Source organism: Chlorocebus sabaeus, chromosome 3 (assembly GCF_047675955.1).
Source record: "Chlorocebus sabaeus isolate Y175 chromosome 3, mChlSab1.0.hap1, whole genome shotgun sequence".
Lineage (NCBI taxonomy): Eukaryota > Metazoa > Chordata > Mammalia > Primates > Cercopithecidae > Chlorocebus > Chlorocebus sabaeus.
Genome location: NC_132906.1, coordinates 54,808,306 through 54,836,258, shown reverse-complemented (window position 1 = coordinate 54,836,258; position 27,953 = coordinate 54,808,306). Strand labels below are relative to the sequence as shown.

The following is a 27,953-nucleotide window of genomic DNA, read 5'->3' as shown; positions in this document are numbered from 1 at the left end:
AGAAGAAAATGACACATTGATAACATAGGTCTTTATTTCCTAGGGGTACATATGAATTATTCCTTTTTGAATGAGACAGTTTTTAAAAGTTGATTTATAAATACAAAAATACATTCTCCAAAGATAGTATTTCCAAACTCTTATATACGCATCTACTCCCAACATGGATATAAGTTTTTTTTAAAAAAATAGTTGTATATAACATACATATCTGCCCCAGTGTTACTTCACAGGCCTATGCCCTACAGGAACTCCACTCTCCCAGCCCCACTTTTTCTCTTCGTTCTCCCACATTCTTATTCTCCCACATCCCTACCCACGTTTGAGCTGGAAAGGATGTCCCTACCCTAGGCATGAGGTATATTATTCTGGGCACCACACATTTGCCCCATAGATAACAGTACATGTGATGATGTCGCTAGTACTACCGTTCCAGTATTTACATATTTAAAAGTAGTAACTACAACAGTTATCACAGGAACTAAGAATTTTCCCCACAGAGGTGAACAGTTTAAGAACTAAAATTTCAGGAAACCTGTTTAATTTCCTTTTTTGTATCTTCGATAAGTTTTATATCTAAGATTTCTGGGTTATAATTCATCTGTATGTTCAAGCTTTTATGTAAAAATATATAGTGCCTTCAGTTTTAACATAGTTTCTTCACATGTTCTCAGAACTGCTAAATTCAGTGCTATCAGGAAGGCTTAATAAGTATTTCATTGACCCTGTCAGATAGGAGCACTCAGCTCTGTCACAATTTGTTGTTAAACACATCACTCAATGTTAAGTATAAAAATATTTATTGATAAAAAATAAATTTATAATTCAGCAACTTGAAGTTCCAGGAGATTTCTGTTGTTCCTATGTCAGTAAGCCCTTGATTTTTCACATTAAGGAGGGAAACCGAAAAATGTTACTTGAAGTAATTTTTTCCCCAATCACCATCACATTGATCCTGTGCACAACGATATATGTGAGGAACTCTTAAGCTTAGTCTTTGATTCTTATTCTATGGACTGCTGCACTGAAAAGGACTTGCTGTTTTCATCCAACACCTCTGTGTTGTGTGGTCTTCCTGTGAAAAAGAAGACAACACCTCGTTTTCAGTTTAAGTAGGACCACTCGAGGATGCAATTATCGGAACTGTTTTTAAAACCTAAAAGCACGTTTCTTTAGCTGAACTCTGAAGGTACAGTAAAGATGCAGTATTTTATAAATCAATATTCTGTATCAAAAAGAATTCCAACGCTTTGAGAGGCCAAGGTGGGAGGATCGCATGAGTCCAGGAGTTTGAGACTAGCCCTGGCAACATAGTGAGACCCTGTCCCTACAAAAAATTTTAAAAAGCTGGGTGTGGTGGCACATGCCTGTAGTCCCAAGCTACTCGGTAGGCTTAGGTGGTAAGACTGCTTGAGTCTGGCAGTGAGCTGTGGTCATGCCACTACACTCTAGCCTGGGTGACAGAATGAGACCCCGTCTCAAAATATAATAAAATTTTTAAAAATCCTCCATGTATCTCTACTTATGTTTAGATAGATAACTACATCTGAAACAGGATGGATTTTGTTCAGGTTAATATTGGAAGAGACCTTCTCTGATACTACTTACAACAGAAAGGCAATTTGCTCGTACTACATACAACAGAAGGGAAAACTAAGGTGGCCTCCCTATCAAACTTTGGTTGCATATTTTGCTGATACTTATAGTATTTTGTAAGAAACTGGCGTACAACAGCAGTGTGAGGTGGTTCACACCAGTAGTTCTAGCTACTCAGGAGGGTGAGGCAGGAGGATTGCTTGAACCCAGCAGTTCAAGGCTGCAGTGATCTGATTCTACGACTGCACTCCAGCCTGGGTGACTTAGAGTAAGACCCTGTCTCAAAGAAAAAAAAAAAAGAAGAAATGGCATACAAGGCTGTGCATGTTGGCTCATGCCTGTAATCCCAGCACTTTGAGAGGCTGAGGCAGGAAGACTGCTTGACACCAGGAGTTTGAGACCAGCCTGGGCAACACAGTAGGCCGTGTCTCTACAAAAAAATAAAATACAAAAGAAATTGGAATATAAAATTAAAGACTGTCCTGACTAGTGCCTGAAATTATGAGTTTCTTCAAGTAGGAATATATAACCTTCATCTGGAGGGTTCAGTGAATGCCCTCATCAAATATATGCTACCTTTGCATACTTTGTAGTATGTAAGATACTTGTGTTACTATATTCAGTGTAAACAAAATATTTCAAGGCTATTGGATTTCAAGAAAATAGGCTTTACCCTTTAGTGTTTTAAATTTCATATAGTTTATCAATAGTACTATTGTCTAATAATTGAAATTATTTTATATTTCTAATCTAAACAATATTAAGTTTTCTCTATATTTTCTCTGTACCTTCATATTAAATGCTTGAGATATACTCTCAACTTCACAGGTTTGTGCATCACTTTCTTTGCAGTAACTTTCTGCCCCAACTGTATCCGTAATATTGCTTCCACAATTCTGCGTATTATAGCCACTATCCATCTGACGGGAGAAAAAAGAAAAAATATATTGTGAGGAACTTAAAAGTCAAATATTTAAATAAGTAAACCACTATAAACTGTCACTCACTACATCTGAATGATCCTAACATGATCATGTTGAACAAAATTCAAAAGTAATGCACAACTATAAAAGGTAGTTCTGCATAGTACTGATTATTGTAGTCATTTTATAATTCCTTCCAATGGAATATATCTTGTAACTTCCTTAAGAATCAGTGAATAGTCTACTGACAAAATGCTTTCCTGTTACTTTGTGATCATACCTAGTAGACGACAATGAGTATTACAACTAACTTCACCTTCCAAGGCATTTTCCAGGCTTGTCTCTAAATGGCTTGGACGCAGCTCTAAATAAAATCTACCAAAAAGGCATGCTGCCTTTAAAAAGGTTATACTATATTCACACCTAGTTGTTCACAATAATGCCACATATATAATGGCTCTAGATGTTAGTTCAGTTTTTCATATTAATAAAAATTGTAGCATCCTAAGATAGTTTTTCAGTGCAAAAGAACAAAAAAGAAAGATTCTAGCCAATTTCCAGCTTGACATATATAAAATAACACTTATTGAGTGTCTCTAAAAAGGCCAGGCACTATCTATATATATTTAATATCTTTTTCTCCTTTCAACAACCCTATTACTTTACTAGAGAAGGAAATTAAGGCTTAGAAAGGTTAACTTTCACAGTGTCATCCAGTGATGAGGTGATGAAGATGTGAGACCTCAGTCCAGGTTCTGTTCACTGCACAACACTCCATTTACCTGTATAATGCTGAGCACCAAAGAAAGCAATCCACAAGGGAATCACTTTGCATTTAAGCCCTCCCTGCAAGTTAGGATCAGAGGGAAGGAAAAAGCTGACTCTCATTTTGTTTCCCTCACAAAGGTACAGACTAGCCGAGAAAATGCAGTCTATCAGTTATAATCCTGAAAACTGGGAAAAATGTTCCCAGTTTTCAGGGCTGGATACATATCTGCTTACTACTGGAGGTCATGTTCCATTAGAACAAAAGTCTTGTGATGTATAACATTTTTGGGGGAAAGCCTTGTTCTGCTATCATTCAATAGCTACTTGATCAAAAACATAAATGTCAGATTGTTCCCAGAGATTCTGATAATAGTTCTTCCTTCTAATATTCATCACTGCCAAATAGCTGGCTTATAATGCAATACTAATATGTAACTGGATATATATGGAAGGAAAAGTTACTCATTAGTACAGCAGAAGTAAGGCATGTAGGGAGTTTGTCCCACACTATGGGAAGAGCAGGATCCATGGGAGCCAAGTTGAGATGGTGGCTGACTTCACTGTCTCTCATCTAGACTTCTGCTAATGTCAGTGCCTAATATGTACCAACCAGGCAACAGATACCTTGTTATCCCCCACAGGCATCAAGGTAGGCATCAATCTCACTTTATAGCTAAGAAGGATGAGGGGATACAAATTAAGAAGTCGTGTTCTATTCACTGCTATGTAAATCTTGCCTTAAGATCCCACAGCCTGGAAATAAAAGAACTCGAATTCAAACTTGGTTCTCATTGCAAACTTTACATTCCAGTTGGGCAATGGTGCCTTTAAATGGTGTCTCTATGTCAGTCGTCTAACATGCACTTTGTTACTAAATTTATTTTTCTACCACATAAATCAGATGTTATTGTCTTTTAAAACAGTCAATTGGCAACAGTTGTGCCCTGTGATAACATTCCTTGACATCTGGGCCCAGCACTTTAGCCCTTCCCTCATCATTCTCAGTCCCTCTTGTTTGTTACCATTCAGAGGACCTTGCCTCCCATTACTACTTACGTTTTTGCTTTCATTATTATTTTAAACTGACACACAATTACACACATTTATGATGTACGTGATAGTTTGGTATGTTTACAATGTGTAATGATCAAATTGGGGTAATTAGCATATCCATTAACTCAAACATTTATCATTGTGTTGGGAACTTTCAAAATCTGCTCTTCAAGCTATTTGAAAATATACCATAAATTGTTAATTACACTCACCCTATAGTGTTACAGAACACTAGAATGTACTCCTATCAAGCTGTACTTTTGTATCCATTAACCAACCTCTCCCTATCCCTGCTCCCCCTACCCTTCTCATCCTCTACTACCCACCACTATTCTACACTCTTCTGTGAAATCAACCTTTTTAGCTTCCTCGTATAGAAGTGAGAACATGTGGTATTTATCTTTCTGTGCCTGGCTTATTTCACTTAATGTCCTCCAGTTCATCCGTGTTGCTGCAAATGTAAGGATTTCATTCTTTTTTATGGCTGAGTAGTATTCCATTGTGTATACCACATTTTCTTTATCCATTCACCTATTAATGGACACTTAGGTTGATTCCATATTCTGGCTATTATGAATAGTGCAGCAATAAACACTGGAGTGCAGGTATCTCTTTGACATACTAATTTCCTTTCCTTTGGATATATACCTACTAGTGGGATTGCTAGATCACATGGTAGTTCTATTTTTAGTTTTTTGAGGAACCTCCATAATAGTTGTACTAATTCATATTCCCACCAACAGTGTTCAGGCACTGTTTACTATTATATTAATCACAATGATCATGCTAATATTCTGTAATCCTATTATTATCCCCATTTAAAGAAGAGTAAACAAGCTGAAAGAAACTGTCACTTTCTGGGATTTATAAAGCTAATGGAGCTGGGCTATAAACTGAAATCTGCCACTACGGTTTCCCAAGCCCATGTTCTTTAATGCCATGCTCGCCCCTCAACTAAATACATTTGCACCCACACCCATCCTGGCACCCTGGCCTTTAAACATGGAGGAGTTACTGTGGGTACTCCTATCAAGGCTCAGATTGTACCCCCTCTTGCAGGCCTCAGTTCCCTCAATTATAAAACAGATCACCATTTGACAGATGACGATATCTATTATCTAGTAAGAGAAGTTAAAAAATGAATGGACTATCCCTGCAAGTGTAATCAAGTATAGATTGTTTGACAAGTTAGTAGTGACAATTATGGGAGAATATGCTACCCACAGCTTCCAAAGGTTAGTTGGATTGGATGATGATCAAGGTGTATTTCAACAAAAGTATTTTTGTAATTCCTCTATAAATGCTCTGCTAAAAAAGAGAAAGTGAAAAAAAGGCAGAGAGTAAAAGAAGCAAACAATGCCTTTAAGGCATATACTTTTAAGCCTGTATGTGCTTTTTTCTATTTATGAAACCAACTTCAGAGAAGCAAAAATATGTAAAAGTGATTCTAGTATAATCTTTTTTGAGCAATGAAGCTATAAGTCAGGATAGGCAACAGAAGCATAAAAATATGAGCAAAATACTATATTTAATTTTGGGTCATTTAGAATCCTTCCCGGAGTTTTAACTTCAGCATGCCAAAACTGACACCACCAAAGCCTTATAGGGTTGGTGTGAGAATTAAATGAATTAGAAGTTAGAAGAATGCCTGGTATATCAAAATACCATGTGAGTATTAGCTATTATTATGAGTCAGTATTAACTTTTGGATTAAACAACATGGACTCTAAAGCCAGACTGCCAGGATCAAATCTCAGCTCTTCCACTTACTACTTGTATAGAAACTTTAGGTAATTTACTTAACCTCTCTGACCCTCAGTTTCCTCATCTGTAAAACAGGGATAATAGTACATATACTTCACAGGATTGCTGTAAAGATTCAACAAATTAAAACATGTAAAGGTTTCAGAATAGGACTTGGCATATAGTAATGCTACATCAGTGTTAGATGTTATTGCTATCCCCTTCTGATATTTGAAGTTCCTTCAAAATTCTCAGCTCAAAGAACACAACAATAAATGGAACAAATGCCTTTCCAAAGTGCTGATTATGAAGTATATGTATCTGTCAAATGAATCAGGTTTTCCAGTTGTTGGAGACATTGCAAAATTGGAAATGTATAATTTCATGAAAAATGTTGCTATAAATCACATTTCTAAAAGAAAGGTACAAAAATGCATACATTAAAAAACTCTAAGGTCGGGCACGGTGGCTCACGCCTGTAATCCCAACTACTCAGATGGCTGAGGCAGGAGAATCCCTTGAACCCGGAAGGTGGAGGTTGCACTGAGCCAAGATCACGCCACTGCACTCCAGCCCGGGTGACAGAGTGAGACCCCATCTCAAACGCCCCCCCACAAAAAAAGGGGCTCTAAACTCTGTTTATCCCCCCTAAATCACATAAAGGAAAAACAAAAATGATTTTAGTTTTAGAATACAAATACTATACCAGACCTTGCATGTTTGGGGGACTGGATCCACATAAAACAGTTATGAATTCTGCCTGATGCTAGCAGGAATGATTTCTCTAGAGCAGGCTAATTCCTTTTCTGCCATCATCTTTTCCTACTCCATATAAATATCAGTTAATGTGAATATAAAATATGACTTATCAGTCATAATTAAAATAAATTTACTCTTCTCATATCACTTGGTATTGATATTTTTAAAAAATATTATATAATAGTCCTCATGTTTAATCCATTATCTTTCTTACACTATAATCTTAGAAAAGAAAGGATAAAGAACACCAAGGCAGTGAGGAAGGGGCTATAGAATACTAAATACCTTACCTGAATGTTACTGCTTTCACAAGGAATGACACTGCTTTCAGCAAGAGGTGACATGCACATATGAGAGTTTTCAATACTGAAGGCAATGCCACTCACAAAATCAGTCATGGGTAAACTGCCATTATCAACCGGCTCCTTAATCCAAGTGTTCTCATCTGCTATCTCTATAGGATCAACCATATCCACAGTGTTATTGTCTTTTTCCCTTTCAACATCCTGCAACAGTGCTAATTCTTTCTCGGAAGCACTGGACTGATTTTGTGTAACAGACACGGCAGTCACAACCAAATGTGTACCATGTGTAGAAGCCTCACTACTAAACTGCTGTAGGTGTATTCCCGCAGCATCCATGGCTGGTGATGGAATAGTCTCTTTATCTTCCTCATCTTCACCTTGAGTCTCAAGAGTAAAAGGTATCTGAATCAGTGAGGTCCGATACTGAGTACCACCTCTATACATCTCAAGTCTCATAGGAGACCAATTTTTAATTGGCGAGCAGCCATCTATATAAGGACTTCTGATACACGGATTAGTAATCCCATTAGAATTTGTTCCAGATGAAGCATCAGGAGAATGAACAGTAAACTTCCGTTGTTCTGAAAGGTGGGAAGGGAAAAAAATCATGTCATAAAAACATGAAAATGGAAAAGTCAGTACTAAATGGTAATCATGTTTCATGCCAGGAAAAACTATTTCTCTAACAGTTGTATTGTTTACCAAAGTGAAATTCTGATGTCAAAAACAATAGCACAAATGGATGTGTCTTAATAAGCAGGATGAGGCTCTTAAAAAATAATTTCTTTGGCACTGTCTTTTTTTTCTTCTTTTTTTAAAATATGGTCTCACTCTGTCGCCCAGGCTCACTCTGACGTGATCCTCCCACCTCAGCCCCAAGTTAGCTGGAACTACAGGCGTTCCACCATGCCTGGCTAATTTCGTTTTTTTTTTGTTTTTTTGTTTTTTTGTTTTTTTTTGTAGAGATGGGGTTTCACCATGTTGCCCAGGCTTGTCTTGAACTCCTGGGCTCAAGCAGTTCACTGGCTTCAGCCTCCCAAAGTGCTGGGACTACAGGTGTGAGCCATCGCATCTGGTCACTTTCTCTTTTTTAATTAAATTATTTTACTCACTGAGAATTATTTGCTTATGAGTATAATGCTATTGTACTAAAATTGTTCATATACAATGAAAATCCCTAGCAAATCAGCTGAAACTTACAACTTAACAGCTGTACCTGGCAAATGAAAAATGTGAAAATACATGTGTTTATGTAAAATGCCATAAGCAACATGAAAAAACAAACAAAAACTGGAAAATATCTGCAACAATAAAGAGCCTAACAATGATAATCAGAATGATAAAAATACTTTAAAACTTTAAAAAATACTTTTTGTAACTTAATTAGCTTAATAAAAAGTTTTAAAAATGGACAGAAGCACATAAACAACCTTTCCAATGGTAAACATGCAAATGAAAAGTGTTCAGCCACATAAAATAATAAAAATATGAAAGTTAAAGCAAAGGAAGGTCATTCATTTAATAGTAACATTGGTTTGAACTAACAATTCCCCCTAAAAACCATAAATGACAGTAAATATTTGGGAAGAGCTTAATGTCATTAGTGACCAAAAATACAAAATTTAAAGCAGTGAGAGATCTTTTTGTAATATGCCAAATTTGTAAACATCAAGAATCATAGCAGTGATTCTCACTGGGAAGAAATGACTTTCTTACAAACCACTGATGAAAATTTCAATTGGTACAAACTTTTATGAGGAAAATTTGGCAAGATTCATCAAAAGCCTTAAAAACATTCACCCACTTTGACCAAATAAGTTCACTTCTGAGAATTTAATCTAAGGATATAAACATGTATAATATCATGTATACATAAAGATATTAGTTTTGTGACAAAGAAAACTTAGAAAAATTTAAATGTTTATCAGTGGTTGAAAACAAATGATGCATTCATATGAAATATATAGCAATTCAAAGTTGTGCTTTGAGACAATTATAAATGACTTGAACAACCTATGAAAATACTCATAGAATGCTATGTGAAAACAGCAGGATCTAGAACCATCTATATACATGTATATACATGTATGTAACCGTATGTGTATATGCATATATATACACAAAGACAAGCAAAATAGTTTTCACTTTTCCAATTTTTTGTACTAAGAAGTTTTTAAAAACTGTGACTAGTTTTCAAAAAGTGCTATAATTTTTTCAAAGAGAAATTCATGTATTGCAAAGAGAAATGTGTAAATTTCCACACATCATGTTTACATTAAAAACCTTAATCGAATATACCTATAGAAAATGTGAATATTACCAAAGTCTAAACCTACAGGTCAGAAGGCATATGAAACCAACTTGTCTCTAAAATTGCTATATTTCTTTTGATAGTGTTTGATGTAAATATTGCTAATTAAAGTAACCGTATTTAACACTACAGTAGAAATTGGTTGAGAATTTCAGCCTTTGAAGGTAAATTGTTCTTTTATTTAAAATTCAAAGTTTCTAAATGTTAGAAGGTTAGTGATCATTTTGAGCTCTATCATTACGACAAATTAAAAGAATCTCTCTAATAACAAATATTGATAGTATAAAACTTTTAACTAGGTATTTTAGTATGAGACATACCTGAGAGTGGGGTCTTTCCTATCTGAAATTCAATTGGTGAGAAAGTGGGTGAAGAAACAGGTGAAGGACTAGTTATGCTTCCCAAGCTGTATTTTTTTGCACTAGCCTGAATAGGGCTAGAAGAAAACTGCCCCTGTAATAAAATTAAATAGAAATAAATGTGTATGGTTCTCTTCCTTAACTCTTATGCTGCATGCTATTTATCATGGTCTTCAAAACACACTTATAAACTAGGAAGAGTTCACAAGAACCACCAAAAGACACCTTGCAACAAGGACAACTAAGAAGATTGCTACAAAAATTCTGAAATAGTACTGAATATGTTAGTCAAAATATAAACACATTGTATTTGAACAAACCATTAAGTTTCACACTAAACAATCATCTGTGAAAAACGTTTAAATAATTTACTCTGTTAATGCCAAGCCAGTTGTAATATACTGTAAATCTCACATACGTTAGTAAATAACCTATGCTGAATTTCCTTGAGACTCATGATAAATCCAGTCATCCTGTACACATCTAAATACAAAATTGGAGAGTCTGACCTGAAACATCCCTATGACTAATGATAACATACGAACTAGAGTTAGTTTCTGTGAAGCATAATACTCAAAAGACAATCATCCCTCCTTCTGAAAGCAATCTGGGCAGCTCGGTCCAGCTACATCTCACAGGGGTGTCCAGGGGAGAGAATACAGTCATAAGTTCTTAGTTTCTGTTTCTGGTTGGGCCAGTAAAGGCCCTTCCTCTTCCCTCTTTTCCACTTATTACTAGAGACAGAAACCAAAAACCATGGCTTCAGGCTGCGGAAAGCCTTAGATAGAACAACAACAAAATAATGTGGGTTGGACAAGCTTGACAGCAAATTAGCCAACTGCTTTTTAGTATACTTCTCACCGAACTTGGTGTCTGCAAGGGGCTCCTACACTTTACAGGAGACAAATCTATTGAATAAAACATCTCAAGTGATGTTTGAACACCACTATGAGGACTTCTGGGAGAAGCTGAAGGTAAGGAGTCAGAGATGCTTCCGTTCCCATCTAAAAACAGCTTTCTTCTGAGGGATGAAGAACTGAGGTTTCCAGGAGATTGATCTGCAAATTCATCAGCTCTAAAATAGTCACCTATATTTAATAATAGGAGAAAAGGCAAAGCTAGTCATTTTAAAGAGCAATTATACTTCTGTTACTCAACTTTTAAGAAGCCAGCATGCACTTCATGTTTGAATTTTTTCCCCAAAAGAGGGAGTTTAATTGCGTATGTGATGTTTTACATCTTAAATTATTCCTTAGTTTTTAAGTGCTACATTGTGAGTATAATACCAATCAAATGTTTATAGTTTCTGTCTACAGTAATAAAGTTCATTATGATAATAAAGCTAATTCAAACCATGTTCAAGAAAAAGAGAAATATCAGGACAGTTTCCCCACTTCTTTAGAAAGAGGTACTGCCACATATTTCCCATGTTACCATTTACAAAAAGCCAGCCAAACGAAACCTTTGGTTCAAGTTATTAAAGGTTTAAACAAATACAGTATTTACCTAATATATTTTCTAAATTAAAATCCACAGGAAGAGACAGCAATGTCTGACAAGCAGCTGGAAACAAGCAAATAAATAAATAAATTCAAACATGGGATAAATCAATGGAAGTATACGATATGCAATTCAGCATGTGCTGCCCAGTCAACCATCTCCCCGTGATGTTCGAGCCACATGGAATTATTCCATTTCTGCATTCTATTACATACCCTGCCACACCTTTCCAGAAGAGGTTTCCCACACTCTCTGCCACTAGTGTAAACGTGTTAATAGTAAAAGTTAACTCCTGGCTCTGGTACTGGCACTTGAAAAGGAAGCCAGCCTATATCTGGGGGGAGATTTCTCACATTAACCAATTTTCAAAAGAATGCTTTCCAAGACCAGCACGTGCTTTGAACAAGAAAACAAAACACTACAGCCATTTCTAAAACACGGCTGGATGCACCTGTTCTACTATACTTTTTTGTAAAGGTCAGCTCTCATATGGTTATTATGCAGCTCATTCAAAAAATCCAAACAGGCCAGGCTTGCTGGCTCACGCCTGTAATCCTAGCACTTCGGGGAGCCAAAGCGGGTGGATCGCTTGAGCCCAGGAGTTCGAGACCAGCCTGGGCAACATGGCGAAACGCTGTCTCCTACAAAAAATACAAAAATTAGCCAGGTGTGGTAGCGGGCGCCTGTAGTCCTAGCTACTGAGGAGGCTGAGGTGGGAGGATCACTGGAGCTCGGGAGGTCAAGGTTGCAATGAGCTCTTGATTGTACCATTGCACTCCAGCCAGGGTGATAGTAAGACCCTGTCTCAAAAAAATAAAAATAAATTTTAAAAAAAAAAGGAAACAATTTCAATTCCAGACTAAAGTGTTACAACCTGAACTGGGTTTACAATCCAATTTAGCTTAATATGGAACATACTTCTTTTCAAATTGTATTCATACTCACCATTGCTTTTCTCAGAATGAATGGTCAGCTTGTTTCCAATTGGAGAGTCACTATTTACGTTAGTGCCTGTAAGACATTTTAAGTGAAAAATCCTACATTTTATACTCTTCATTTGCTTTAGCATTACTTTTTCCAGAGTAAAAAATTAAGAAAGTGGGAACTTACTTTGCAACATTAAAAAAAATCTGCATATATAAGTATATATTTTGGCATGTTTCTATTATTTTTTTACCTTTGAGGGAATACAAGGATAAAACTAAAGGATTACCACAGCAAATAAGGAGGCACCAAGCAATACTTTTTTTACATTTTTCTTTAAATAATTGTATATATTTATGGGGTACAATGTGATGTTTCAATACATGTATACACTGTGACAAGAGAAAATCAAGCTAATTAACATATCCATTGCCGCAAACATTTTTCATTTCTTTGTAGTGGGAACAATTAAAATCCAGTTTCAGCAATTTTGAAATATATGACACCTCATTAGCAGCTATAGTTACCTCCCTGTGTCAACAGATCACCAGAACTTATTCCTCCTGTCTAACTGAAACTTGGTACCCTTTGACTAACATCTCCCCCACGACCCCTCCTCCCTACTGTCTAGTAACCACCACTCTATTCTCTACTTCTAAGAGTCTGACTTTTTTAGATTCTACATATAAATGGAATCATTCAGTATTTGTCTTTCTGTGCCTGGCTTTTTTCACTTAGCATAATGCCCTCTAGATTCATATATGTTGTCACAAATGACAAAATTTCCTTTTATAAGGCTGAATAGTATTCCACTGTGTGTGTGTATATACATATATATACACACATATATATACACACATATATATATGTGTGTATATATATACATTTTTAAAAATCCATTCATCTGTTGATGGACACTTAGGTTGATTCCATATCTTGGCTGTTGTGATTAATGTGCAGCAATAAATATGAGAGTGCAGATATCTCTTTGAAATACTAATTTCAGTTCCTTTGGATATATATGCAATAGTAGGACTGATGAATCCCAAAGTAATGTATTTTTTTTAAGGAAATGATGGTTACTCTTCATGATGTCAAACTTAAAAGGTCAGGGATACCTTTTATCTATCCTCAATGTCCTCAACAGATTAAAATGCCAGATTATTTGGACAAAACCTGAAATTTCATCCATAAAACCATACAGTTTCTTTCACAGCAAGAGTTAAAAATACGGGTGCAAATTATTTTAACTCTAAAGTTTTATAAGGTGAAAAATCTCCAGATTAAAAAAACTCAAAAACTAAAACCATGTCAAAGAAAACTAATATAAGCCAGATAAAAAGGAAGAAAAAGCAAGGGGACTAAACAATCGCCCCCCACCCCCACCAAAACCAGAAACAACTCAGGAATTCTAAAATAAAACAACAAAATAGAGTACAGTAACCTAACAATCCTAAATTTTAAAATAGGTAAGTGGGTTGCTGAATAAGTTAAAGTTCCCTGTTAAATACTATCAAAATGGGTAAATAAAGAAAATTTTGGATGCAGATGACTTTGTCACCGCATGCAGAGTGACCTTCTACAAGACAGATGTAATCAATACTCTCTCTGCCCAAAACCCTGCAATAGTCTTTAGGATAAAATCTAAACGCTTCAATGGCTTACAAAGCCCTTCGAAACCATGTCTATTTCTTTAGCATGGTTGCCATCTAACTAAATATTATTTGAGTACCTAAAACAAACAAACAAGAAACAGGTATCTCTCTCATCTCTAGGTATTATCTTATGCTCTCTCCTCCCTGCCTTTTCTCCCCTGCATTTCAAGAGTCTGACTCAAATCTCAGCTTAAATTTTATCTTCTGTCAGCATGCCTTCCTTGCCCTCTTCAGACCAGAAAGACACCTACAGCAACATTATTATATCACTTTTCAACTCTATTCCAAGTGTTTTGGTTGTTTCCCCTAGAAGGGCTTAGACAAATTTAAGACCACAATCAAATGAGGAAAAAAAATCGATGGATTTGATTGCACCAAAATAAGAATTTCTGTGCAACCCAGGATATCAAGAACAAACATTAATATACATATGACAGAATGGGAGGTAACATTTGAAATGTTTAAGACCAATATAACTGCAATATATATGATCTTAGAAATTAACAGGGAAAAAAAAAAAGGTTAACAACTCCAACTGAAATATATCAATGAAATACAAATAGACATTTTCTATGAAATTTAAAAGGTCATTAGTCTATGAAGACAGAAGGAAAACTGAAACAATCATTTAGAATGTCAAATAACCTATAGGAAAGGCAAAGATGTAAAAGCTGGATAATGCCAAGGGCAGGCAGAGATGCTGGGACACAGGAACCCTAGGGACTGCTGGGGCTGTGCAGACTGTGCAGATATTCTAGAGAGCACTCTAATACTATGTAGTCAGATTAGGTAAAGATATATCCTATAACTCAGAAATCCTCTACCTGCATATATATCCCAGGGAAATTCTCACTCAAGTCCATAAAAAAAAACACATGAGGATATGCACTGAAGCACCTTGTTGCATAAATATTAATAATAGTAAATGCTACCAGCACAAGCTAACATGTATAAACAAAACCACTTTTCCCCTCATTCATCATTTTCTTTGTTAATCTTTAGGTAAATAACCAAATACTTACCATGTGCTAGGTACATGATCTTAGAGGCATCACAGTAACCATCACTTTATAGATAAGGAAACTGAGGCACAGAAAAGCTAAGTAATTCACCTAAAGTCACACAGCTAGTGAGCTTTTCTGGGTACAATTCAAACATAGATAATACTACACTAGAGTAAGGGTCAGCAAACTATGCTTCACGGTGCAAATCTGGCCTTTCACCTATTTTTGTAAATACGGTTTTACCAGTACACACATTCATTTACATATTGTCAGCAACTGCTTCTGTGGTACAGCAGTAGAGTGGAGTGGTTCCAATAGAAATTGTGTGGTCAGTAAAGGCTTAAGTATTTATTATTGAGTCCTTTACAGTTAAGGGCTGCCAACCTTGGCCCTAAAGTAGCACCCAATAGAACGTTTTCTGGGACGATGGAAATGTTCTCTATGTATAGTACTCGATATCCACATGGCTATTGAGCACCTGAAATGTGAATATTGTGAATGGGGAACTCCATTTTTAAATTTAACTTTAAATTTAAATAGTCACATGTGGCCACAACTGTCAAGAACTATGAAGGGTCTAAGATTCTACCCAACTTGCCAACTAACAGGTGAACATGTCAAAGTTCCACTGGTGCTGGCTACAGACATGAGGCTTCTGGGGGCAAAGACAAAGGACTTCATTATTTTCAGCACAGCAGGCAGCATGAACTTAACGTTCCTATTAATTCCCTTTGCCCACGAGTGCCAAGAAGGTGACATGAAACAGCCCAGTGCAGTGAATTCTTGTATTGTGCATACAAGTTGGACTGTCTCATATAAAAAGCAGGGCTCATTCACCCCTGACACAGTTTCCAGTTCTATACCTCAATGTGGTTGATCCAGATATCCGCCTTATATAAATTTCTCCTGCTAACCACCTCCCTACGGGACAGCTACATATGGTCTACCTGACTGACCCCCCGACCCTCATACCTCACATGGCCTATACAGACATGCCATAGTGACTACCTCTCCATCACTGTGTGACCTCCTCAATGCAAGACTGCTTGCTTTAAACCCACCAACTAAACCTCTGTTTGGATAATGCCCTGGACCCACTAAAGGCGTTGGCCCATGGGTCCCTTTCTCTCTCTCCCTGACCTCCGTGTGTGGTGTTCAGACATGCTGTGTACCCCTAGGACTTGTAAGTAATAAAATTTTTATTTCCATCTTGTATCTCTCCTAATCATGGGAGGGGTGCTCTCTTAAAAGATTCTAAATTAAAATACCCAAGTGGCTGGTGGACACACAGTGGGTTTTCACACACAGTGGGGTTCCTAAGGAACCCCAAGCTTAGGAAATCCCATTCTTTTATAAGAGACTGCAAACAAATCTGCTCCAGAGGGAGACATCATCTTTCTTATACTGGACAGCAAAACAAACTTACCCTCTGCCCTGGCGGGACACGGTATCTCTGCCTTCCAAGGATGTTCACAAGACAAACACCCTTGAAAAGATAGTTCGGAACAGAACCTGTCCATGCCGCCCCATGAAAGGTGTGCAGAAATGTGAGGCCTATGGAGAATTGTCTCCCAACAACACAGTAAACAGCACAGCTCTGGAGCCTATCCTATTAACCACTGCACTGTTATTTTGGGCTTGATTAGGTTTCGAAGAGTCTAAAGTATTTTTAGCATCTTCCAGATCCTGCATCACTTGAACTAAAACAGGATACTTGGAATACAAAATGTTATTTAAAAAATCACTTAAGAAGGTTGATTCATCTGTTGAAAAAATCCAGTAGTAAAGAATCTGGGGGTGAAAAACTAGTATCTATGAGAATGTCACCTTGGACACACAAATTTTAGAGCTAGGAGGGATGAAAACGGACAACTCTAGTTCAATCCTTTTATTTCACAAATAAAAGAGTGAGGTACAAAGAGATTGAATAATTTGATCAAGGTCACCTCTTTGGTTTATAAAAGTGGGAAGTTTTACAATCCAGATTTCCATCTACTACTGCATGCTACCATTAATTCATAATGGCTAAGAATACAGTATCTGATGAGAATGCCTCATTTTGAATCCAGGTTTTCTCACTTTTATCATCTCTGTAACCCTGGACAAATGCTCTCACCTTTCTAAAACTAGGTTTTCTTATCTATAAAATGGGGCCAATAACTGCACCTAGTTCATATAAGTTATAAGAAATTACTGAAAGCACTTAGCACTGTCCAGGCATAGAGAAAGTACTAACCCAGCTTACCTATTATTGTTGTATTATTATGCTGTGTTTTCTGATAAAGAATGGAACAAATATTCCCTTTTATACTGAGAGCATAATTAAGGTGTACTACAATAGACAGTGTAATTCCACTGTGATGAGGGATGCATATATACAAGTGATGCCTGAATACTGCCTCAGAACCCGAAGAGCAGTGAGAACAAATATATGACAACCATTGCCTAGAGGTAGAAAGATATTTGACAGCTTACAGGCTTCCCTTTAATTTCCTTAGTAATTTTGCAAATACTCAGCAATAATACACTGTCCCAGAGGTCATATTAAGTCTTCATCCTTTCTTTACCTTTATAAGAAATCAGCAAATTAGCAAAAGGCAACACAATTTAGGATTTTATTTAAAATATTAACCTTCAAAATACTGCTAAAGTCATTAACAACTCATCTCTATATTCAATACCAACTATTTCTTCATCTATGGATTCTCTATAACCATCATTATAACTGACATTCACAATAGTCATGAAGAAAAAGTTAAATTCAGAATAGAACAGCTAAAAAAAATTCAATAAATTTTAGTCAAATTTTTAATTTGACTAAATGGAGTTAAATTCTATGTTATCCAGAATTTTAAAGCAAGCTCCTTACAAAGCAGATATACTGGCACTTTGATTTTTATTCATATCATTTTTAGTACACTCACATTTATCGGAATGATATTGTGAAAGCTGTTTCCCTTCATGATCAGTCCAAGGAGAGGGTACGATGACATCTTTAGTGAAAAACTAGGAAAATTAAAGTCATACAATTAGGCATAAATTCCGCCCAAAATGTGAGAAAGTACCTGCGTTTTTCCAAATAACTATTAAACATGTTATATACTAACTTTATGATTGTATGCAAAAATTTTAATACTTAAAAGCACAAATGACCAAAGGGAAAATGGAAGAAATTTAAAGTATATAAAAAGAGGAATCTTAATATTTCAAATCAACCAGTTAAATTTGAAACTTGCAAACTAAACTAAGAGGATTAATCATAGACAAAGTATTTTAAATTTCTTTCCCAGGTTTTTTGATGGGGTTACAAAAAAAAGGATGAAAAGGGAAGGAATATATTAAGACAGACATATGCAAGTAGGCCAGTATGAATGGTGGCACTGAAGCTGGCTGGCTTGTTCTGGCTCTCAAGATCTGATTATTAAATTTTCAAGAATTCTGTGCACCAGTTGTTAAAACCAATATTAAAAATAAAATTACAGCATGTAAACTTTCAAGTAAATATATTAAAAATAAAGGTAACAAATATTCAAAACTCACCACTTGCTAATTATTTTATACATTTATCAACGTCTATGCTCTTGAGGTTAATAATGTCTTTTGTAGCTGTATGGTGGAATTCCTAAATATAATGGTGTGCCACACTACGCTTCCTTTTCCATTCAGTGATGTCACACCAGTAGCTTGAAATTGGCCATGGTTGGAGTACTTACACTGCAGATAGCAGCAATCGCTATAAATCATACTCCTTCCATGACCAGAGAGCCAGTTGTTAAACATTTACCAGCACACTACTGGCCAGTATATTCAAATGGAGATAGAGCATTTGGATACTTTTCTTTCCTCTTTCATTTCTAACACAGTATTTTCCCTTCCCTAGGTTTTGCAAGTAACCAAACACATTTTCTTCATATTTTGCTACACATATGACAAAAAGCCAATTTTCTTAACTAAATTACCCATGAATCTATGACGAAAAGATTTAAAAAAAAAAAAAAAAAAAAAGGTGGACCGGGGCAGACAAAGACAATTACCAGAAAAAAAATTAAAGGACAGATAAACTTACAAAGTGATGTATAAGTTAACTCAAAAGTAAAGAAATACAAACACAAAAAAAGGTCATTTTTAAAGTAATAAGAGTAGAATAAATTAAGAACTCTGATAATAATCAATATTGGAGATATGGAAAATCGAGCAGTGTCACACTGTAATCAGGAATATAAAGTGGTATAACCTTTTAGGAGGTAATATGGTAAAATCTACCGAAACTGAAAATTCACAAAGCCTCTGACTTACTAAGTCCATTTCAAGAATATAAAGATATATATTCAAATCACTGCAGCATTATTTGTGACAGAAAAATAATAAACACAATTTAAACATCTGTCAATAGGGGCTAGGTTACTATGCTGTTGCTAAGAGAATGTAAAAATCTGTATATGCTGGTTATCAAAAATTTCTAAGAAAAATCATGAAGCAAAAAAAGGATGATGCAGTATGAGAATGATAATCCTAATTGTCAAAAATATTTTAAGGACTTATGCTATTAAATACACAAAATTAATCTGAAAGTATACATAAGAAATGTTATAGTCATTACCTTCATGAAGTGGGATGGGGAAACAGGAGGCTTTTTATATTTTTTCTTTTTGTTTTTACTATAAGCATATGTTTATTCTATTTTCAAAAATATATATTGAAAAGAAACACATTTTCTTAAGTTTACCTGCTGGGTTTCCCTTTAAAATTAAGGATTCTTAAAGAAAGCATTTTTCTAAAATGTTGGAAATCTTGAGAGTCTGAGAATATTCAGGTGGGGAAGAACCAAGTGATTGAGTCAGAATGAAAACTGTGCAGTTACTAGATAGATAAATAAGTAGGTAACGTTTGGCAGGAGTAAACAGTCTTTTGGGGTACAGAAGAGCCAAGTATGGCTAAGGAATAGAGGAGGGTTGAGGGGGCTAGAGGAGCGGAAAAGGAAAAATCAGAAATGCTGCCATCACATAAAGACTTTCTGAGGAAAGAACTAGGTAAATAACCCTTGGGCCAGGCACAATGGCTCACGCCTGTAATCCCAGCACTTTGGGAGGCCAAGGCAGGCAAATCATCTGAGGTTGGAAGTTTGAGACCAGCCTGACCAAGATGCAGAAACCCCGCCCCTACTAAAAATACAAAATTAGCCAGGTGTGGTGGTGCATGCCTGTAATCCCAGCTACTCGGGAGACTGAGGCAGGAGAATCACTTGAGCCTGGGAGGCGGAGGTTGCGGTGAACCGAGATCACACCATCGCACTCCAGCATGGGTAACAAGAGTGAAACTCCATCTCAAAAACAAAAAATAATAATAATAACCCTTATTTAGATCCTAGGAGAGGCAGTTCAACAGACAGAAAAAAAGCAAAAAACTTATTTTTATTTTTTTAAAAGCCTACATATGATATACCTTTCCTGCTTAACAGTAAGAGATTTCATTTCATGAATATCTTAAAAATCCAAAGTATTAACAAAAAAAAGATAAAGCCATTCCCAATGCCAATCTAGACTCTGAAGGCCTGAGAATATTCAACTTCCTCTACGTAAACTCCAACTTGAAACAAATTTGTGCTAATCAATATTTTGAAGGCACAAGGAAGACAGATTGTGCTAGGTCCTGAGAATGAAAGGATGAAGTACAGTATTGGCCAAAAAAGATTGCATCTAGGGGAGAGAAACACTAAACTGATCATTACAATAGTATACAAGTACTATGCAAGGTACTGGGACAGCTGGAAATTATAGGTCTTAGGACAGTACAGAAGGGTGCTTTATATAGTTGGGACTGTGAAGGGCTTTGTGGGGAGATGGGACAGTGAAGGATTTGAAGAATGTCTTCCTAAAAGAAGTGATGTACATGCAGAATTGATGCTTAACTGGTTTAATGATCAGTAACAGTTTAAGTTACCTCTTCAATGGCTTTTTGTCTTTTGTCTTCCACATCTTTATCTATTCTATACAAAGATAAAGAAGAAAAATAACCATGCTATTACTTAAGCTTATGAACATTTAAAATAATAACCTTTCAAAGAAATAATCTCCCTCCACTGCAAACTGGCAAATGTTAAGCTCACTTTATAATAAATACTGGTGGTATCTTGTAACATTTAGTAAATAGCAGTATTCTGAAATTCAACAGTTAGCTATTAGGCTTACATCCCTCTTTTCCATTCAAAGTTTGAATGGAATGATGCTTTATTTCAAAAGACTTACATTGATATTAAATTGCTTTTAAAAATATAAATTTGATAAACTTTGTCCCTTAATACAAGTTAAGAAGTATTTAATTCAACATACATCTAAAAATTGTCCAAATTTTTTCTCTTCAATTATAACAAGTTTATCATGGCAATAATTTTAGAATCAACTTTTACTGTAAAATAGATGAGGATAGTTATCACAGTTCTAAACAGTCAAAAATATTAAATCTGAAATAAAACATTGACAATATAACATTTTTTCCAAATGAATTTTTTTTTTTCACTTTGATACAATCTGCAATTACTGCAACATAAACTTCTCAGCTACAAGATTTAATATAAAATTTCGGGTCCCAAGCACAAAGCATATACTTGCCAAGGACTCAGCAGTTAGCCTTCCAGGACCACTTCTTTATTCTATTACAGGAAAGAATGCTTGCCTTCCATCAATAAATTGGTAAGACATATTTTTTTTTATAATTTACAATTATTTTGTCTCAGAATTTTTTCTTTAACTTTTAAGTTCAGGGGTACAGGTTTGTTATACAGGTAAACTTGTGTCATGGGGGTCTGTTGTACAGATTATTTCATCACCCAGGTATTAAGCCTAGAATCCATCAGTTATTTTTCCTGATCTCCCTCCTCCCACCCTCCACCCTCCACCAGCCCCAGTGTGTACTGTTCCCCTCTATATGTCCACATGCTCTCGTCATTTAGCTCCCACTTCTAAGTGAGAACATGAGGTGTTTGGTTTTCTGTTCCTGTGTTAGTTTGCTAAGAATAATGGCCTCCAGCTGCATCCATGTCCATGCAAAGGACACGATCTCTTTCTTTTCGTGGCTACACGAAAAGAATTCCAGGGTGTGAATTTTTTTTTTACATATAAACTTGCTCATGGCTTAATAAAGCTCATATGAGAATGTACACATTTCAGAAATTAAGTAGATTTTTCAAGTGGGAAATTATGAGAAAATAAACTACAGTATCAACCCACACATCCCAGCTTGAACAGTAGCCATTTTGAGGATAACAAAATGGCCCTTCATCTTATGGCTCTTCATCTTATCAATGGTTCTCTTGATTTTGTCATGGTCTTAACCAGGTCAAAATGGCAGCACATAATAAGCTTAGCAAATAGCAAGTAAGCTCTGAACTAGGATTACTGCGTTCAGAAACCTTTTGCTACTTCATCAGAGGGACTTTGAGAACCTGAAATACTCAGGTGATTGCTGGAAACAGTAAAAATCACTGTGGCCAAATATTCTAGAGTCAGATCAAAGAGGATTCTAAGAAGCCATACAGGGGAGAGCACCCTGACCAGCATACCACTGAACACCAGTATGATGCATATGGGTACAGGTGTGGCCTGAATGTTGAGCCTTTGCAGGGTGGCAAAGGAGAGGGGACCTCCAGACTGGTCACCTACATGGCCAAGACTCACCGGCTTACACTGGTATGCTTTACAGTTATAATTTTCTGTGTGGATGGTGGCATGAATAGGATGGGAAAAATTGAAGTAGAGGGCTAATATGTAAGAAAAGATACTGAAAGACACTGCCTGTTTCTAAGGATGAAACAAGATGCTCTGTTAAGAATATATTGACTATCCTTGGTAGAAGCCATAACCATTCATTGAATTATATTAATAAATTAAATTAAATTAGAATATTTTCCCACTCTTTTCCCTTCCTCTTTATAATAAATCTATGTACTAAGTGACACCAAGATTATCTTTATAAACCTTTGCAGACAATATATCATTTAGTAGTAAGTACAGAAGCGTTGTGTTACAACTGTGTTCTAATTATATTTTTGACTCTTGACTCTTAACATCCTGCACTTCTTCAGTGTTTCTTACAGTCCCTCACAGTACTCAATATCTCTTGACTGATCAATATAATAATTGTCCATCATTCAAGATATTGAAAAAATGAGACAAAATAATTAAGCATAATTAAGTTCGTGTGAAACAAAAAATTAGTTACCAATTGTGACTCATTTATTTTTAGATATTCTTTCTCTTTCAAAGGTGTTATTTATTTATTTATTTATTTTATTTTTTTTGAGATGGAGTCTTGCTCTGTCCCCCAGGCTAGAGTGCAATGGCACAATCTCAGCTCACTGCAACCTTTCCCTCCCAGGTTCAAGCAATTCGCCTGCCTTAGTCTCCCGAGTAGCTGGGACTACAGGTGTGTACCACTGCACCCGGCTAAATGTTTTTGTATGTTTAGTAGAGATGGGGTTTCACCATGTTGGCCAGGCTGGTCTTGGACTCCTGACCTCAAGTGATCTGCCTGCCTCAGCCTCCCAACGTGCTGGGATTACAGATGTGAGCCACCACATCCAGCCTCAAAGGTATTATTTAAATTGAAGTTAAAATTCTTTCATGCTTTATCCTCATTCTGTTCCCTTCCTATTAACACTCTGGATGGACATTAATTTTATGAATGAATGGTCATCATGTTACCAAGCAAAAAGATGGAGGAGAAAAGCCAGTAAGTATTCACCAGAACATCTCAATATGTGTGCAACTTTGTGTGACTGAATTCTTAAGTCAAAGGGAAAAGGATTATTCTTTGTTTTGGAGTAACAACGTGTCTACCTTAGGACCGCAAATTAAAATCTGGTCATACCATGTATTTGATTTTTTTCAAATATTAAAAAATCAGACTATAAGACATATAAACAAGAGTCCCTAAAACTACAAATGAATAATATGACCTTATACTTTGTAATAAAAAACTAAATCTGCAGTACATTAGTGCCTTGAAACCTAAACAACACAGTGACAAGTAAGACTGCACTGGGTGATATGCAGAATTCTAGAAAATGTAATTCAGATTCCAAGTGAATTGTTACAGTTGGATGATGTCTAAAAACCGCTCTGTTGCTAATGGATACCCTTCCACTCAAAGCCTACTTAACTCTTTAAGGGGATTTTAGGTTTCCCCAAACATAGATAACAATGAAACAGCATTTTGCTTCACCCCAAACCATCAAAAAGACAAACTAAAACAAGTTAATGGCAGAAGCCACAACCATGTAGAAAAGTGCAAATTTCAAAATGCTCTTCTCTTTACTGAGTGCTAGGGGTATAGAGCTGTCCCCTCAGTAGCAGAGGGAAAAGGTAACCTGTAAAAGAAAAAGGTATCTACCCAGATCTCGAACTGCTGGCAAGAAAATCTTTCTGAATGTAGTTCTTTGAACTTATTCATTTAGATAGGAGAAATCTGCATCAAAATTTTTTCTCCCTGGTATCTTTACATAGAAAAATACTCAACATTTAGAATTTCCTACCTCTCTTCACTTGAGAGTGATATTACACTTAAGTGCAAGAAAGGAAAACTTACCGAGAATGACTTAAGTATAAAGCTTGACGATGAATATCTTCTGGGTCTATTTCTACAGGATTTATTACAGCTAGTTGATCAATAGACCATCTAAATTTCCCTGGAGTCTTAACAAAAGAAAGTGAGCTTATGAGTAAAGGCAAACTAAAATAGTTCATCAAAATGCTAACCAATGTGTTTATAATACAAAAATATTTTAAAGCTTGTATTTTAAAATTTGACTTTACCATGAAATTAAATGGCAAAGGGTAATCATATCATATTAGATCAACTGACTTAATTGTATCTCTCTCTCTCTTTTTTTAAGATAGAGTCTCGCTCTGTCACCCAGGTTGGAGTGCAATGGTATAATCTCAGCTCACTGTGACCTCCACCTCCCGTGTTCAAGCAATTCTCCTGCCTCAACCTCCTGAGTAGCTGTGATTACAGGCGCCCACCACCACGCCCAGCTAATTTTTGGGGTTTTTTTTTTTTCAGTAGAGACAGGATTTCACCATGTTGGCTAGGCTGGTCTCAAACTCCTGACTTCAAGTCATCAGCCCACCTTGGTAGTGCTGGGATTACAGCATGAGCCACAGCGCCCAGTCTGTATGTCTTTTAAAATAACAAAATATTCCACCTGGGTTGGAATTACATAATACTAGGAAAAAAATCACAACAGAGTAATAAGGATATAAAACTTTCATAATTAACACTCATCAGTGTGATACACTAAGCCCATGTAAAAGTAAAAATCTCTTACAGTTATCAAAAGTCTTTACTTTCACTAAGAAAGAACTGGAATTAAACAAAGTCCTTAGTCACTTTGGAGATGGCTGCAAAAGCTCATAACATAGTTGATTCTTAAAATAATTATGAATGGCAACCAGTGCTGCCTTTCTGTACTCAACCATCCAACTGAATCAAAGGTTTATCCAAATCCTAATCCGTAATTAGAAATATATTCTAGGCAATTTCAGTCCTAAAAATGCAAGATGCCATACATTCCAACTTTGAGAATTAAGCTGCTGTAAATCTATTATTTATTGTTAGTAAGAACAAGAGATAATTTTTATATGATTCAATTAGAAATCATAAGGTCAGATTGATGAAATGACTCAATATAAACTGCTCGACCTTCCACTAGTACATACCTGCTCATTGTAAAACTTATATGAAAGTGTAGCAGAAACAGCCACCCTATTTGCAGTTTTTCTAAGTAACTTGTTAGGTTGAAAGATCCAAGGTCAAAAGAACTTATCCAGTGTAGCAAGTAACAGTAAAATAAGATAAAGTGACCCGGGCACGGTGGCTCATGCCTGTAATCCCAGCACTTTGGGAGGCTGAGGTGGGTGGATCACATGAGGCCAGGAGTTCAAGATCAGCCTGGCCAACATGGTGAAATCCCATCTCTACCAAAAAAAAAAAAAAAAAAAAAGAATAAAGTGATGAAGCCTTTTCTCATATCCCAAAAAACACTTTTCCTTCATATTACTATTGTGCTAAGCACTAATCACCTATCACACTGTCCTGATATTACTCGTCTAATATTAGATGAGTAATAGTCTAGTCTAACACATTAAAATAGGGGTTAGTTTCTTTTTGTAATAGATTGCAAGCTAAGAATTATTTTGACAGTTTTAAATGGTTGGGAGAAAAAAAAAAAATCTTGTGACGTGAAAATTATATGAAATTCAAATGTGTCCATAAATAAAGCTGTATTGGAACAGAGTAACATTTATCTCTTTACACATTGCCTATGGCTGCTTTTGTGATTCAAGACAGAAGTGAGTAGTTGTGACAGAGATCAAATGATCTGTAAGGCTTAAATATTTACTGTCTGGCCCCTAACAGAAAGTTTGTGACTCCTACATTGGAGTATAACCTCCTTAAGGATTTGTGCCTAATGATCCTAACTTGTTCACAGTGTAATCCCTGCTTAGCATTGTATCTGACACAGCAACACTCAAATAATGTCTGCCAGATAAGTGAGAACAGAATATTAGATGATGCAGCTTCTTCTCTAATGTATTAGCAGCTATATCATCAACCACAGAATGCAGCTACACCCACAACTGCAGGAAGCTAACATATGTTGTTCTTGAACTTGAAAAAAAAAAAATCTTCTAGCTAACTTATTAACCTAACCACTAGATTATAACGAACACTACAATTTTAAAAAGTACATTGCAGTTATATATGCTCCATCATGTATTTCCTCCTTACCTTGTAAAGACAGATGTTTACATTTAAAATTATTTGTAATTATTTACATTTAAAATTAGTTGTAAACACTAGTCAGGAATAACTTACTGGTAATTTTGTTGATTTAAAAACAGAAGGACTGGCGAGAGTTTGTTCATGGAGATTAGAATAATCACTAGGACTTTCAAAAGGATTTAAAACAGGGATCCTTCCTGGAGTTTCTGGTGTTATTTGCATTTTTGATTCCTTGACATCTCCCATAGCACAGAGAGAAAACTAAAGAGAAATCAAGAGTACATATGTTAAAATTACAAAGTCCCATAGATACTAATTTTACCTATTAAAATGTATTCGACAAATGTGTCACAAAAACAACTCAAAACCTAACATTCTTGGGGCTATGATACAGCTTACGAAAAAAGTATCACATGTAAATGTTCTCAACTGATCCTCGAAATAACCTTGAAAGCTATAGCAGTAAGTTATTAGTGATATTATTTTGTGAAAGAATTAACAAGCTCAGAGAAGTGAAGTGGCTTATACGCAGCAATCAAATATGAATTCAGATCTAAAGGTTACAACAGGGACAAATCTCTTCTCAACTAAAGGACTTATAGCTACAATTTTTTTTTAAATTCATCATCTCAGGTCTCAACACTATGAACATTCTTCGGATACCCCATCCAACTACAGTTGCTATTAAACAATTCTTTGTAGCAAGCAGGTAAGAGATGCGGAAGCTTGTGCCTTTCTTGCACATGAGTCCTAGCCAGAGAAGTATGATTGACAGGGGCTAGGAAATTAACTGCCTTGAGTCCCCTTTCCTCCCAAAATCCTCCTTTCGCCAAGACCTCCCCCTCACCCCTCCCGGGATAGAAAGCGACTCTGCATTACTTCCAATCAAAGGAGGCTACAACTTGGCGGGGTGGGGTGGAGAAGAGTCTACTTCTGGAAGGTTGAGATGCAGCTGGCTTCTTCGGACGGAGCGCCGAGGAGGCGTCGCCCCCAACCCTACGTGGCCACTCTTTCTAGTGCCCCTGTCTTCCACATCTACTCCCTGACTGCTCCCATTCACCAGGGGCCAGCGGGCAGGCAAGTCAGGAGCTGGGAAAAGAAACCTCTCCATTTAGACAGGAGGAAAGGTCAGGGACCACAAAAAACGTACCTACCAGTGCGTACAAAACGAAGCCCCCAATACCGACTCCAGGGAGCTCCCGGGGGCCAAGCCACCTTCCACGTCAGGCAAAGACTCTTTAACTCCCCGCTTCCGCGCTGTCTTGGGCCAAC

The 27,953-nt window shown here is 36.3% G+C and overlaps 1 protein-coding gene across 4 annotated transcripts; it reads right to left on the bottom strand.

The window, feature by feature from the left end:
* Positions 1-16: 16 nt before the first annotated feature.
* BORA (BORA aurora kinase A activator) lies at positions 17-27,938 on the bottom strand. 4 transcript variants are annotated; one of them, XM_007960563.3, is made up of 12 exons: positions 27,836-27,938; positions 26,775-26,942; positions 24,483-24,589; positions 20,841-20,886; positions 17,825-17,906; positions 12,263-12,328; positions 11,324-11,380; positions 10,679-10,905; positions 9,779-9,911; positions 7,133-7,728; positions 2,385-2,516; positions 17-1,075 (listed from the first exon to the last, which is right to left on the bottom strand). In XM_007960563.3, exons 2-12 carry the CDS (start codon positions 26,925-26,927, stop codon positions 1,010-1,012), a joined length of 1,665 nt encoding a protein of 554 aa, XP_007958754.2. In that variant the 5' UTR covers positions 26,928-26,942; positions 27,836-27,938; the 3' UTR covers positions 17-1,009. The 4 variants fall into 4 exon arrangements, with proteins under 4 accessions (XP_007958754.2, XP_037863659.1, XP_037863661.1 ...); XM_038007731.2 differs by having other exon boundaries at positions 27,832-27,916; XM_038007733.2 differs by lacking the exon at positions 24,483-24,589 and having other exon boundaries at positions 27,836-27,921.
* Between the last annotated feature and the right edge of the window lie 15 nt (positions 27,939-27,953).